Below are 16,202 nucleotides of genomic sequence, written 5' to 3'. Positions count from 1 at the left end.
ATTAATGTAATCTCAATACAGGTATAATGAAATTTGTATGAAAAATATTATTATACTTAAAATTCTATAAGTTATACTTCAACAGTTTCCTTTTGTTATATTTTTATATTCATACAGTTTTATCTGTAAAATACAAATAAATACAAAATAATATATTTGTATCAACAAGAAGAAAAAGTTACGTTTTTATTAAAATAAATAATAAATACGTATTTCTGTTCCTTTTTGATTTTTTCGATCATCAAAAAGCTATTTTATATTATATTAAGTTACAATAAAAAGTTACTAAATATTTTATTCTATTTATTAGGCGAACATCAAATTTACGGCAATGTTTGTTTATTATTTTAAATTTTTATATATCTAATGTTGGTATTACCATGAGGTGGGTTCATGTGAACTAAACATAACCTATATTTTGGTAAGAGGTTAGAAAGTGTGTTAGTTTCAGTTAGTTTGTTAATGTTGCTTGAGCAATGGCAATGCAATACAGTAAAGATGGCAAATATTTTGCCCAAATAACGGCGGAAAGTAGATTAAAGATATGGAATACATCGACGAACAGTTTTGAGCAGGAATACACACCAAATTTCCATTTGGCTGCACCATGTGTGAGTTTACATTTCGTCCAACCAACAGCAACAAACAGGGTAAGATCAACATGTGCTATTTCACAATATTCAAATAAAACTTAACTGTTGAATTTTCTATAGGTGGGTTCACCCAAAAAGAAAATCAAAAGAAAAACTGAACTCTCCAATCACTATGTTTGTTTGGGAACAACAAATGGGTTACTTTTGGTATACTCCATAACTAAAGGTGACTTGGATTTCACAATAAACAGTGAAACCAGCGAAGTAATCAATTGTTCGTCATGGCAATCCGGTACAGAAATGTATTCATCAGCTAATCAAAATATTTTATGCTGGGATTTAGAAAATAGAAGTGTTAAGAGGTAATGTTTTTTATTAAACTTGTTTTCAAAATTATAAGGTTTATTTTTTGTTTAGTAATTGGAAAGCAGGAAATGAGACAATTACTGCAATGTATTTAATCCCTAAAAAAGATGAACTATTGACAGCTGCTAAGACTATTAAGCTCTGGAATATAAATACACAGCAATTGTTGAAGACTTATGTGGGACACAATGATAATATTACTTCGATGGAATACATCAGTACACAAAGTTCGGGATGTTATTGTCTTACTGGTGCAAAGGTAAATTTTGATATTTATATCAGTTAATGTAGAGATATAATATTTATTTTTTTTCAGTCTGGTAGGATACTGTCATGCTGGAATTTAGAAACTGATTCAGTATCAGCTAGTACTCATTTCATTATGGATGATGTTATTCACAATTTGTCAGTAAGTGTTGATAATGATGGCATGACAAAGGTGGCTGCTACAACTAGGAATGGAGTATGCCATATATTTAGATATGTTCTGAATGGGTAATGAGTACTGATTTTTTTTTATTATCAATATAATTATTGTTTTGTTTCATTCAGGCGTAGCACTAGACCACTGAAACCTGCAACAACTGTTAGAGTGGCAACTGATAATACAGATGTTGTAGCACCTATCCACATATTCTCAGCAAATTATAAAGATGATAATAGTTTAATGATTGCTCATGGAATAGAGATGAAGTTAACATTCGAAGATGTTGTAAGTGCACGTAAAATGAGATGTATTAAAAATAATACATTAATTTAATCGGTTTCAGATTGTCAGTACTACTGATAAGTTGCAATGCTTAGTAAGAGCTGCACCAAAGTTGCAGTCCAAAGCAAAAAGCGACGGTGCTATAGGTCAGAAAGTACCGATAGATAGTACAGAGTATTTGGGAACGCACTCATCAAAAGTATTGCCCAAGAAGAAGAAAGAAGGTAAAGCATGTGAAGTGCCAATGGAAATGAGGCTAGAGAACTTGAGTCTTAACAAGTTGGATACTGTTTCGAGGTCGAGCGTGAAAAATATTGCGCATTTGTTGCTGCAGGCTATGCACAGCCAGGATCAAGTGATGTTGCATACGGTATTCAAGAATCGCGATGAATCCGTTATTAGGAATGCTGTTAAGAGGTTGCCCATTGTCTCCATCAAGAATTTACTGGACCAGATGACTATTTTTATGCGGGGCAAGAGTCTTTGGTGCCAGACTGCTGCAATCTGGATGAGGATCATAGTACAAGAGCATGCTGGTATTTTGGCTTCAAATCCTTCTCTTTCCGCGCTTTTGGAAGAAGTTCTCTCAGCAATTGATGCGAAACTTGTCAACCATAGGCCCTTATCACGATTGAAGGGCAGATTAGATTTATTAATTTCACAAATCGAGAAACAACCAAGCAGGGATAATAATAGTAGCGAGGCGCTATTAGTCTACAATGATAAAGGTATTTACATATTTAATTTACATTTAACTACATCCCAACAAGTATTATTCAATACTTTAACTAACAGTTATGTATAGTTTTAAAATATTTTCAGTAAACTTTACTAATAAATGCAATTAATGCTTTATTGACACTGAGAAGGGATGTAAGAAGGGTCTAATAATTTAAAAAAAATTAAATGTATTTTTATTATTAGTACTTGATTATATGAATATTTTACTATCGAATCTTTAGATATAAATAAATTTCGCGGGATTAATAAATTTATATGTATGTTTTTTTTACAGCATCAAGTGATTCAGAATTAGACGGAATTGAAGTGGGCAGTACGACGGAGGATCCAGTCGATGGTTGGGATGAGGACACTGAGGAAGTGAATATATTCAACGAACCATCGGGAAATTCGAGCTCGGAGGCCGAAGATTCAGATGATGCGATGTCAACATGAATCTAGTTAATGTCATTCGTTGTTTTATTTATTGCATTACATAAATGGAACATCGTAATTTAATGCATTTTAAAGTTTTCTTTTTATTACATATATTTTTTTTTCCACCTCCGTAAATGAAACATTTATTTTTACTATTGAAAATTGTTGTTTGTATAGAACTATCGATATTCCACAGAATTAATAAAAAATACGAAACAAGAAAGAAACTTTCATCCGATTTGTTGTTATTTATAATTGTTTGCGGAAGCGCACGCGCGATTGGCATATTTAGGGGAGGCAGGCCGCGAGTCGGACCATTCGCATTTCATCCCTTAACTCTGAAGGAGTTGCGATACTCGCGGTGGTGTGGAAAAGCGCGCGCGCGTTCCTCCGAATCTCGCGATTCAGCATTATTAATAATACTTTGAAAATATACCGGAAGTGCTAGGAAAGTTGTCCTTCCGTTTAAGTTTTTGAAAGGACCAAGTGCTTTAAAAAAAAGTTTCCGAAGCATTTCTATATTTTTTCTCACTGGGATTTTACAATCGTAAGGATTAATTATTATTTATTGGTAAAAAAAAAATACTTTCACACTATTTTCACGAATATTATTGTTTATTGTAGTTCTAGTAACAGGTATAATTTTATTTTCTAAACTGTCTTTGCTGCATCATAAATCTCTCCGCTCGGAAAACCCTTGTGACATAATCTTAAAGCCACAGTTAATAAACTTTACACTCTGAGTGTCAGGATGATATGAGAGGCTTTTGAAAGTGGATCTTTCGCACCATCAAGATTATTATCTTTTTCTCTCTCTTCGCGTTCTTTATTCTGCAAATCTGATTAAATACTGTACATTTTAATTAAGAATATAAGAAAGATGACATTTCAAGTAAATTAAAAAATAAAATTATACTTATAGTAATTATTTTACATATATTCTTAATTAATTTCTGAAATACTTTAAATTAATTATAAACACTATTAATTATTTTAAGTAGTAATTATATTAATTGAAAGAATTAATACACATATTTAGACCAAAAAGTGCGAAATAAACAAGGAAAATTGCAAAAATATACAATATTTTTAAACAATATAAATTCAATTAATTAACAGTATAATTTTGTTGAAATCAACTTCGAATATGTCAGTTTAGTGATAAATGATTTTTTAACTTCTACTTATTAGCCTTTATACTTTACATATGGAATGCAGTTTAATATATTTATGTGTTTAGAAATTTGAAAAAAAATAAAGCTATGAAAATAAAATTAGTAAAAAATATTCGTTTTTCATTGAATCACAAAATAAAATTTGTTGAAGAGAGAATTAACTCTTCATCTTACACATTTAGCACATTTTTGTTGCAAATTAGAAATAATGAATTAGTTTAGACATTTTTAGTCATATACAATTAAATTTATTATATTCTAAAATCTACAAAAATAAAACATTCCTTAACAATTCATATAAAAAAAATCAAATCAGAAGAAAAAATTACGTTTGGGTCCAAGAAATCCCATCATTTATGATGATTATACAAAAAAAAGAAGAGAAAGTGCAATCGCAAAACGTAAGCGATTTTCCGTATTTACATAATTTCATTGAAGGCAAAATTGCGTTCGTCTTCTCTGTGCCCGTGTCTGAAGTATATTATTTTTATTTTTATTACACCGGATGGAACGTAAACTTCATAAATTCACATTTCGGTCCATTTAATTTCAATTTGAATTCAAATATACTAAATGTGTATCTTCTGGAGAGCAAAAGGTAGACGGAATGAGTTGGAAAGTTTTACTACAGCTGCGGACGTTTTGTCTTCTTCCTTTCTGAATTCCTGTTAAGCGGATGTCAGCCGTTCCATAATTTTATATTCATTGAAAAATTAAATCGCTTTGAGATTCCAAACGTTGCGATTTGCGTGTCTCTACGGTTCTCAAACCTCATGTATGCAAATATTGGAAAAATATAATTGCAAATTTAATATTTATAGAATATTCATAGTGGATTTTGTTCACGACACGTATCGCTATGGGGAAACTACAATTTCGTTCGAATATCGCTTGTCGATTTTAACTAAAACCATCTCCCAGTTAAAGGTTTATATGAGATGCATTGAAAGTGGACAAAACAACAACAACAACAATTTAATATACTTATAAATATGACAAGAAGCTCTAATTATCAGTTTAAAGTTAATGTAAATTTATTAGTAAAACTTTACAAGGATTGTAATGAGAAGATGATGATTAGTTCAACCACTTGATAAGTACAATGAATAAAGCTGCTTTTATATCGGATCTGGACATATAGATTAATAATAAAGATAGACTACACTGAGTTAATTAAACATATTAAATATTTACATGAATACTACCGATGTTTCTCATTAAAAATATAAAAATAATTTTTATAAAATTAGATATAATAGATTTTATAATTACTTAATACAGTTTTTAAACTTAATTTCAAGTTATTCTTTGTTTCAACTTTTTATTTTTGCAAAAATTGTATAATTCACTTTGTTGAATTAGAAATTATATGATAAATTTTAATTAATAAGGATGAAACTATTATCATGCATATAACATTATTCAAACTTTATTTCGAAATTAATACATACGAAGTTATTTGTTTGCCTGAATATAAGATTCTAAAGTTAAATGGATTTCAGAAACTCATAAAGATATGTTCTAACTGTCGACTCGAAAAACAATTAACGCAGAAAACTGATTGTTCCAAACAAATAATTATGTCCGTTTCACAACAATAATTACAAGTTAAATGATTGACATTAAACATAATAACACATTAAATGGAAAAATCTATTAAAAGTTTGGTTAATGTAAAATTAATTGATTTAAATAATTATTGTGAACGCTTTAATTGGATTTAATTTAAAGCTGATTTTTGTCATTTAATAGAAAATAGATAATTGCGTATACAAAATACACATTGGCTTATTTGCACATATTTATGAACGACAATGATTTTGGAAATTGAAAACGCACTGGTTGGAAATAAATACAATATTTATTTAATTAATTATCGCTGAAACTAAATCGTATACCAAAATGGAATGGAAATATAGTGATAATGGATTTGTAGCAGATAAATATTTTAATTAAATCAAATAAATACAGGAAATGATTAATTGAACATGGTTTGTAAATGCAAATAAATTATTCTAGTAGCAAAAGAAAACAAGTAAAAAATATTGAATTAAATATGGTATAATGTATTTTGAAATATTGGATAAATTAATTAATTTAAATTTTATTTATAAAGTTTTTTTTCTATATATTTATTATTAAATAAAGTAATAAGTAAATAACATTAGTTGATTAATTAAAACTAAGCGAAAGCGAAGTTATTATGACAATAATTTATGAAAAATATTTTAAAACAAGTTTTAAGTTAATATATAATTGAAATAGATAATATTCTTTGATTTATTTAAAATCTTTATAAAAATAAATAATACTCCCTCTGTCCGAAAATATGGTATACATTCTTTCTATCAAAAGTCTTAGATTATCTAGAGCAGTGGTTATTTATATTTTTATTATATTCTGAATCCATTTTTTTGTAATTTTCGCATTATTAAGTTGCGTTTTTGTGTGAGGTCAGATATAAATACTATTTCATATTTATAATATTATTTTTTTTAAAGTCCTTGTAATGGTTCGCGGGATTCAAAATTTTGAGTTTAGTATTCGGCGAGATTCAATATTTTCAGGTCCGTGAGGTCAAAAAGGACCGTTGATCTAGAGTTTAGAAAGCAACTGTTAATATTCATTATATTGGTATTGTTTACATTGATAAGTAAATAACATAATTTACAGTCGTTACTTTTCAGTTAAGTTTGAATTTGAAAACCAAAAATTGTTTTTTTTTATGAAAAATGTAATTTCAAAATGGAAAATGTGAACCCAAATAATGTGAATTTATAAAGAACAGATGCCAAATCGAAGCAATTGACTAATGAACAACGTCATTGTATCTTGCAACATCTATTAGAGCAGCGGTTTCCAAACTGGGAGGCGCGGACTCTTACCAGGGGAGGCGCCAAAAATTTTTAATAAATTAATTTTGATACCATAATATCTTCAATAAATAAAACGTGTCTATATTATTTAATCTATTAAAACAATAAAAGGTTAGGGAGGCGCGGAAAAAAAAATTTCGGGGAGGCGCGGAAAAAAAAAAAAATTCGGGGGAGGCGTAGTAGCATAAAGTTTGGAAACCGCTGTATTAGAGTATATGAAAAACAAAGAAAGAATAGAACACGGTTCTACTGATGGTTGGATTATCCAAGTTATTAGTGGTTGTGACACTACCGATTTAAACTTTCTCGATTTGTTTTTTTTACTCTATTTAATTACTGCAACATGAATTTTTGCCAAACACAATTGATGAATTGATTGAATGTGTTCAATATGCATTTAATAAATTAGAGAGAAATACTTTTAATAACGTTTTTATAAAATTACAAACGTGTATGGAATCAATTATTGTACAGGAGTAGGAAATTCCAATAAATTTCATGAACTTCGTCGTGAGGGTCGATTAAATGAAATGTATCAAAAGAAGCGTTCAACAAGGCTAAATCTTACTTTCACTACATTTGGATTACATTAAAATTATTTATATTTAGTTATATTTTGATAATAAAATGAATTTAATATTTCTTATATTTACTTTTAATTCTATTTCATTTTTTTCGCAAATGTGTACGATATTTTCGGACAAAGGGAATAATTTTTATTTGATCAAATTACAAACTTAAAAAAATATAAACTTAACACAATAACATAGTAACAAAAATAAAACTAAATTAAACTGCTGCAAAGGGCATAGGTCTTTGCCCTATCTAATAATATTATATATAATTTACAATAAAATGTATAATCAAATTGATTAAATAAATTTCGTACCATTATAATAATAATAATTTATTGGCCAAACATTAATACATAGAAAAAAAGTACATTCTATTTATTTAACTAAATATTTCGATTATAATTGTTTCATGGGTATTTTCATAGTGACTATATATATAGTCCATTAGATATTATATATTAAGCATAAAAAAATGAAATTTGAATAGTATCTGAAAATAGGATACTTACTTATTATTTCGAACGAAAGCTTTTGAAAGGTTACTAAAATATTCCGGGTATTAACTGATTCATAATGGAGTTTTTCGATGTTGAAATGTAAAAAAATAAAAATAAAAGCTTTATGAACTTTACTGAATATTTATTTATTTGTAAATGGTTCATTGCATAAATTATTTTGGGTAAATGAGATATTTTTTTAGATTGAAAGTCTTCGGTTTTTGTCTTTAAATATAATATATTTTTTTCTAATATTTTACACTATTTGTCTGAAACATTACTTAATAGTCGTTTGTATCTAATTATATATTAAATTTTGTTAATATATTAACATTATTTACTTTATATCGTCCTGTTTTTCTTCATACAAATATATAAAAGAGACGCAACAATGTGTAAAAAATTGATGCGACGTTTTGATGATTGCTAAAATGTATGAGATTTGTAAGAAACTCTCTTTATTTCTGCTGTGAAATATTCAGATGTTAGTATTCTGTATTCAATTTATATTCTGTTACTTTGTTAAACTTTAGAAAAATTCTACAATAAAATAAGTTATTTGATAATATTTGTGGGAAACAAATCCCATAAATTCCATAATCATTATTTTTTGTTGTAAAATATTAAAATGTTGGGATCTTTAAGAAATTTTACTCACTTTTGTTTGTAAAATTTTTGGAAAGTTTTCTTTCTAAATTTTTGTATAAATTTAATTAAAAATAAAGTTGAGATTTTATAATTAGTTTTAGATACAAAAGTTTTCTAAATTTAATTTCAAGTGATTTTCTCTGTGGAATAAATCAATGTTTTTGTTGAAAATACTACAAAGGGTTTTGTAGAAACTTTAAAATATTCAAATATCCTTAAATTCATAAATTTATATTCTGTTTCAGGCTGTACTTTGGCTCGGAAGAGAAAACAGAACTGCTGAAATCCTACGCCGTAGAATAACGAAGTGTTAATAGAGATCTAAAGAAAGAAACGGAAAGGAAGAGGAGAAGTGAAAAGTGTAAGTGATGATAGTGGTATCTAGTGAACAATGAGAAGTGCTTTAGTGTTAGCCCTCATCGCGATCGTTGCGTTCTGCGGTGGAATAACCGCCCCCACGTGCGTCTGCGACCGGAGGGAATGCGAAATCGTCAACGAGGTCGACTGTCCGGGACTTGGAGTCGTCGTTTGGGATCCATGCGAGTAAGTCCACAGAATAATAAAAGTAAAACATCACCTTTTCAACAAATAAATGGAAGAATATAAGTGGAGCCCCACAATAGAACGCAAGAGGCACTCGGAAAAATGACACACAATGTGAGAGGAACGAATAAAAGAACTCGTAACATCAATTGATCTTAACTAAAATATAGATACAGGTATCACTTACATAACATGTTATGGTTTCGCTCCAACACGATTAGAGAATTACACCCAATACTCTCGCAACACGGTGTATATTCTTATAACACGATATCCTTTAAAACTATGGTGAAGTCCCAAATTCTCTATGTTTTAAGTTAAAATAAGAGATAATGTACAAACAAAATTATTTAACGAAATATGTTATTCTGGGAGAAATTATTCTTAAAACGTACAAAAAGTTATGAATTTGATTAAATTTACAAATATCTTTGTTATATTTAAACATGTCCCGGAGAATACTAGAAGATGTATCCATGCTTATATGCTAATTATAATTTCCTCTGAAGTTTCATGCCAAACTATTGTGTTACATGCGCGAGTATCCTTGCAAGAAAATAGAGCTTTTCAAGTAATTGCATTTGTGTGCCTTTCCATGGATAAAGTGAGACGTTTGGCAAAGCATGATACTACATACCATTGGATGTAATTCAAGTTCATGTGATTTACAATTATTAGTTCAAAAATTACATCATTATGAGTTTGAAAACAAGATATACAGTTTAATAAACATATAAACACATTTTCTGATCTGTTTTGGAAAGTATAGTTAAGTTTATTTTATTATTTATGCTTTAGTTCATCCATAAAATAAATCGTAATTGAAAATCACTTACTAATTCTACTTGTTACGTATAATAGAGGTTATTAATATTATTTTTTTTGTTCAATAAATACGTTATTATTATGAAGCTAAATAGGTTATTTGGACGTATAGATAGATTTGATCCTATAATATATTAATTTATTTAGTTTATCTATTATTGTTTTATACTGAATCGATACTAATATATGAATACTGATCGATACTCATATATGAATATAATTTATTTATATGGCACAGAAATAAGTGATATTTAACTCTGCTTCCAAACTAAATGTTTTGTTAAAGTTTACTATTTTATAGTCTATTTTCAAAAAGCTTTTTCCTGTGAAGAAAATGTATGTTTTTCCAGCATAAACTGACAGTCACTAACGTCCGCACCAGGTTTCGTTGATTGCAAGTGCTTTCTTCCACAGACTTGATACATTGCATCAGCAACAACCCCTGATGAGGGTTGTGTAATACTTAGTGTGTATATATTCCTATCTTATCTAAAAAATATATATTTACAACAGTAAATTAAAGCTGTGTTAAAGTAATTTACAAATATTTTTGTACATAATATTTTGAAAGATGAATTAATCAATTAATTTCACTATCCTTTTTTAAAATAATTCTAAAACGTCTAAATTTATCTATTTCTTTTTCCCGTTCTTGTTTAAAAGGAGTTTATGTGGCTAATATTTTTTCCTTATTTCTTTTGGAACTTGAAGTGTAAAATATTTAATGGGCTGCTAAAAAATCAATTAGATTTATATTCAGATTATGACTTTAATTTTGTACTTCGTTACTAAAATCGTTTCATTTTTTTTCCTTTTTGAGCCTTGAGTACAATATTTCTATTACTATCATTTATTCTCTTCCAGTTTCTACTTTATCTGCTTTTCTCGTTTTCCTCCATCCCATATTTTTTCTCGTTTATCTCAGTTTCTTTCTTTTCCGCATTTCCGCTATAAGTAATCATGATTTATTTGAACTCATATATTATTTTTTGAAAGGAAGTCCTCAGCCATTAACCATTTATGTACGTTCCTCATACAATAATATTTATTATAGAAAACAAAAATACAAATATTTTCAATTCAGTATTATTTTTTATTTACAATGACTGAGTTCGTAATAATTACTTTAATCAATTTAAATGATTAACTGTTATGTTTGAATTGAAAACAATAATAATAACATAAATTCAACAATTTTCATGCAATTCGAAGAAAATATGTCTTGAAGAGATAATAAAGTATAATTAAACTTTGCTAAAGTAATAAACTATCATTTAATTATAATTCTCAATTATACGTGGAGTGTAACAAAAGTTCGCTAAGTTGGTTGAAAAAAAAAATAAAAACAATTTTATTTTAATATTTTTAATTTTTATCCTTTTCTACATAATTTCCATTTATTTCAAGTCAGTAGAGCCTTTCAAAACATTCCCCAAAATCGGCTTTTTGGAGCTTTTCAATTTTTAATTAATGATTTCTTCATAGGAATTGAAGACTCTTTGCTTCATTTTTTTTTTATTTTCGGAAATAGCCAGAAATCACAAGGCGCTATGTCGGTAGAATAAGGTGCTGCGCAAATGTCATTGATGTCAGAGAGCGCAAGAAAGTTGTTGGTTATTTCAGTAGTGTGAGTGGGCATGATCGTGATTTAAAAAGTAGCGACAAAGTTCTCCTTTTTTCAGGTTTCCCAATACATTTTTAAAAACTTGTGATAAGCAAGTTTCTGTGTACTACTTATCAGCTACCCTCTCATCAGTTTCGAGTGAAAAGCAGCTATCACTTTTACCCTGGTAAAGTAAATCAAGATTCATCATCGGTTACAATTTTAACTTTTAGTAAAAAGAGATCTGCATTTTCAAAATTTTCCAAGAAATATTCGGCAATTTTATTATTTATTTTAGTGATGATTTAATATTTGCGATAAACCCAGTTCATCAACTACCATTTCCAGTGTCACTTATGGATTTTCGTCAATTTTTGACCCTGGTGAAGGGATTATCGGTCGAAGATTTCGGTCAACCTTCACGAGGTTTGTCCTTCACAGAAAAATGTCCGGTCTGAAATTTTGGAATAGGGATGATGCATTCACTCCATATGCATTTTGTCATTCCTGGAAAATTTGGATAGACTTGAGTTGACGTCGAAATCTGTAGAGAATGGTAAAACAATTTTTTACTGTGTTGCAGGTAGGATTTATACCAACCTTACATCACTAATCTTGCATATTCTCATATCCATTCTTACCGATCTTTTTGAAATTTGACAAGAAATATTGTTAGACTTTAACAAATTGAGAAACAACTTTTGTTTTTTTAGAAAATAATCTCATTTTTAATGTACATATGTCAAAGTCGGTTAACTAATATATTACATTTTTGTGTGAAAGATGACCGAAGCTTTTCATTATATCTGATGAAATATGTAATATAGCCAAGTATTTAATTATCGGTATATTACAGAACTATTATTCTAACGTAATTATCTAGATCACCGAAGCGCGATTCTCGGCCGCTTGTAAATTTTCTACTTTAATTAATTACCATAAAACATGCAAATATAAAATATGCAGGTAATAAATAATGAAAGCTATTAAAACTCGCTTCGCCAATATTAAAACAGAGGTGACAAAAAAGGCATTCAAAACCTGCATCATCGATCTTTTTGAAAAGAAAAAAATAAAACAATATGTTATGGTAAATTTTTCTATCCATTATTAAAATTGTCCTGATTTCTTTAAATATTTGATTTGCCGGTACGTTACACCTTTGACGGATGGTCTACATCGATCGAAGTGCGCTTTAAAGAAATATGTTTGTTATATGAATATCACGGAAAATGCTTTCAAAATTAATTTGCATACATATTGTCTATGCAAAATATAATATTAATATTTATTTTATAAGCAAAAAACAGTCTTCGTAATTGATTTCTCTATTATATTTACTTTAAATAATTATTTTTTTATAGAGAAATTAATATTTGTATTTCTTACTTTTTTTCTGTAGTGACATAGGTTTTTTCTTATTTATATATTATAATAATTACATGAAACTTTTTAATTGTAATTATTCATTATATTATTTATTGCATCACCCAAATTATTTATTGCATCAAAATTTTCGTTAAATTTTAATGAATATAAGTTATAGTATATTTATAATAATTAATTTGTAAATTTACAATATTATTATGAGAAAATACGCTTTGCTATTGCATTCGACACTGTATTGGGTCCATAAGCACAAAACTGTCAAAGAACTTATTTTAAAGCGTTATGTCGCCTTTAAGTCACAGTATAGAATGACAAGATGCAAGATATACATCGTGAGATTCACTATAGCTCAAAACTATTTACATCACCCAATATTTTTTTAATTATTACATTATTTACTTAAAACCTTATAAACTTGAGTAAAATCATGTGATATAATACGACAAAACAAATCAATACCTTACTATGTGGTATTAACTACAAAATAAACAAAATTTTACTTGATCAAAATAAAAATATAGTAAACAAAATTAATAATTGTTTTTCTTTATAGTCAAGTCAAAAAAGACCGCATAAAAATAAACAAAACAAAAAAGTTTTGTTTATTTTTATGCGGTTTCAAATAGTGCGGATCCGTACTATGCGAGGAATTGTTGTCCTTGATTGGATATATTATTATTGCAATTAGAAGTATTTAGTATGTTGTGTATTCGAAAATATACATATTACTACTAAAATATTAGGAGTATTTCTTATGCTAAAATGAAGTATTGATGAAAGTCAATTGTTGTTTCTTAAGAAAGTTTAATTTGATAATTTATAAATAAAAATGTTATAACAACATAGAACTTGAGGTTGCTTGCAAATTATAATTTATGTAACGATATTGGAAAACATAATGAAGTCTTGACGTTTGTGAGTTGCGCACAGAATATGTATCCCAACGGAATTCCTGATGGAATATTGACACGTTTACATGGAATAACATTCCCAGAGGTAAAACCAACAACCTCACTACATCCGAAGAGAAAAAAAAGCAAATGCGAGATCTTATTAAATACGAAAACCCCGTGATCCCTGAACGCGAAAAGAATATTAAAATAGAGAGTTCAAATAAATATTCTATATATGTATATAGAAAATAAAAAAATAACTTACGTACAGACAAAAATAAAAGTAAGTAACATAAATATGCATATTTTTAAAAAGGTATGGCTGTGGAGAAAAAAGGTGGTCCAGGACTAAACAAGAGAAAATAATAAATATATATATATATCAGAATGGAGGGATACGAAGAACGACAAAGTTATTTGCTTCCTCTGGGAATTTCCTTTTCTCTCTGCTCCAGGTATTTCGAACTATTCACATTTATAACTTGGAAATGCTTCAAAAGTAGCAAAAAAAATACTGATATTAAATGTACGTAGCTTTTATATTTTTATTTGCGTAATATATTTTTTTCATCTCCAGTCCATTTCGATTTGCTTCGAAATTTGGATTGCAAATTCTAATTAGAACGTTTCCATTTCCAGGGCTCAACACGCGTCAAGTATCAAATAACTTGCGCAGATGTTGGGTGGAATCTGTTTTATTTAAATATTCACCGAACACGGCGCCGAGTTTCACCCTCCGAACACAATAACTTCATCTGATTGGCACATACCGAAGTTCCGTTTTCGGGTTTCGGGATGTTACTCAATTTCATATAGGTGTGACAGAACACTGTTTTAGTCTCTCTCTCTCTCTGCACTTAAAGATTTTTTTATCAAGTATAATCTGAAGCAGTTAAATCTAAATTATAATATATAATTCAACTTTGAACTGGTCATTTAATAGCACTTGAATGTTATTTATAGGTAGTAAATAATTTAGTATTAGTAAAAATGTCGTAAATGGCTGGAATACATTTTAATTTTAATATTTTACAATTGATTTTTGGAAACCTATTATTTATATTAATGACCCTAAATATTAAATGTTTTTAATAATAAATTTTGCGTTGTTAATAGTTTGATAATGAGTTTTTAATTTCGTGTGAATATTTATATTTAAGTGAAAAGTTTAAATATTTATTACATTCTTGTTTGTACCATCTCTTCATATGAATTCATACAAAAAATAACGAAATTGGTATAATTTCAGAATTAAACTTTATTAAATATGCATGTTACCTACAGATTAAAAACTAAGTTACAAAAATTTGTACTATAAATAAAGAAAACGTTAAAAAAAATAAAATTAAACAATTATTTTTCAATGTATATCTATTGTAAATTGTTGAACGTAAACTTCGTAAATGTAAAATACCAACTTAGTGATTTTTCTGCTGGAATTTTTTAATTGAATATTTTAACCCTCTATTGCATGGGTTTAATTAAACACTGTAGGCAACAAGAACTTTGTACTAGTATATATTATAATGTTTCCAAAGAGGTACCTGTCCTACAAAAATGTCACTGGTTAGATCTCATTATAACAATATTATGTTAAGTTCCCATTTGGGAACAGTATGCAATAGAGGGTTAAAATTGGAAAATATTGTATATTTCCATAAAGATTTAATATGTACAGCAATACTTTCCACTATATGAAACTGGATTAATTGAGGACTTGAAAGCTGCATAAAAATAAAGAACAAAAAGAGACTTGACAGAGGAAAAAAATCATTCGTGTATATACAAATAATTTTGTGTACTCTATTAGAATTTATTTTTATTTTGTTGAATTGAACTATATAATTGGTCTTGAAACTATATTGAATCTGCACTTATACAAGCAGAAGGGTTATAAAGGGTGTCCCAAAATTAACGCAAGACTTGAATTAAATAGAAAACACCGTTTTTAGTCTTCAGATTCTGATTTTTTTATTGAATCATAAAATACAAATGGCGGCTAATTCAAATATTACTTTAATTTTGAGACACCCTTTATATCTCTCTCATTTGTGAATTATCTGACAGGAATAATTTAGTTTTTTTTTGTATATTATTTGAAATAATATTTCATCAGGTCAGCTTCGACTCGATGTTGGTAACCATACTTATATAATGATAATTGGACTTCATACATTAGAATACATAATTGAAATTAGATTTTTTTGTATGTATTTACATGAGGTCCAATTGAATTATCTGATTGAAAGTTTAAAGTGGGTCCAGGGTTCAGGCGCGTGCCGTGAATGTAGAAACATTTAACGTTTGATTTGAATTTGGGAACGGCCGGAATGCGGCTTGAAAATTGTTTCC

At 28.2% G+C, this 16,202-nt stretch overlaps 2 protein-coding genes across 2 annotated transcripts in view; both read left to right on the top strand.

The window, feature by feature from the left end:
• Positions 1-359: 359 nt before the first annotated feature.
• On the top strand, positions 360-2,926 carry LOC108560333 (WD repeat-containing protein 43). Its single transcript, XM_017917834.1, has 7 exons — positions 360-650; positions 714-955; positions 1,011-1,218; positions 1,276-1,454; positions 1,512-1,671; positions 1,730-2,396; positions 2,684-2,926. The coding sequence occupies exons 1-7, from the start codon at positions 477-479 to the stop codon at positions 2,842-2,844; spliced, it is 1,791 nt and encodes a 596-aa protein (XP_017773323.1). The 5' UTR covers positions 360-476; the 3' UTR covers positions 2,845-2,926.
• Positions 2,924-16,202, top strand: part of LOC108560334 (venom protein 302) — a 64,780-nt gene continuing 51,501 nt past the window's right edge. The window contains exons 1-2 of the mRNA XM_017917835.1: positions 2,924-3,373; positions 8,843-9,140. Of these exons, the coding sequence (XP_017773324.1) occupies positions 8,989-9,140 (152 nt within the window). The 5' untranslated portion in view covers positions 2,924-3,373; positions 8,843-8,988. The remainder of the gene's footprint in view (positions 3,374-8,842; positions 9,141-16,202) is intronic.

This window comes from Nicrophorus vespilloides, unplaced genomic scaffold (assembly GCF_001412225.1).
Source record: "Nicrophorus vespilloides isolate i.1.1-1 unplaced genomic scaffold, Nicve_v1.0, whole genome shotgun sequence".
Lineage (NCBI taxonomy): Eukaryota > Metazoa > Arthropoda > Insecta > Coleoptera > Silphidae > Nicrophorus > Nicrophorus vespilloides.
Note: the sequence above shows the minus strand (reverse complement) of the source record. Positions and strands in the feature narration are given on the sequence as shown.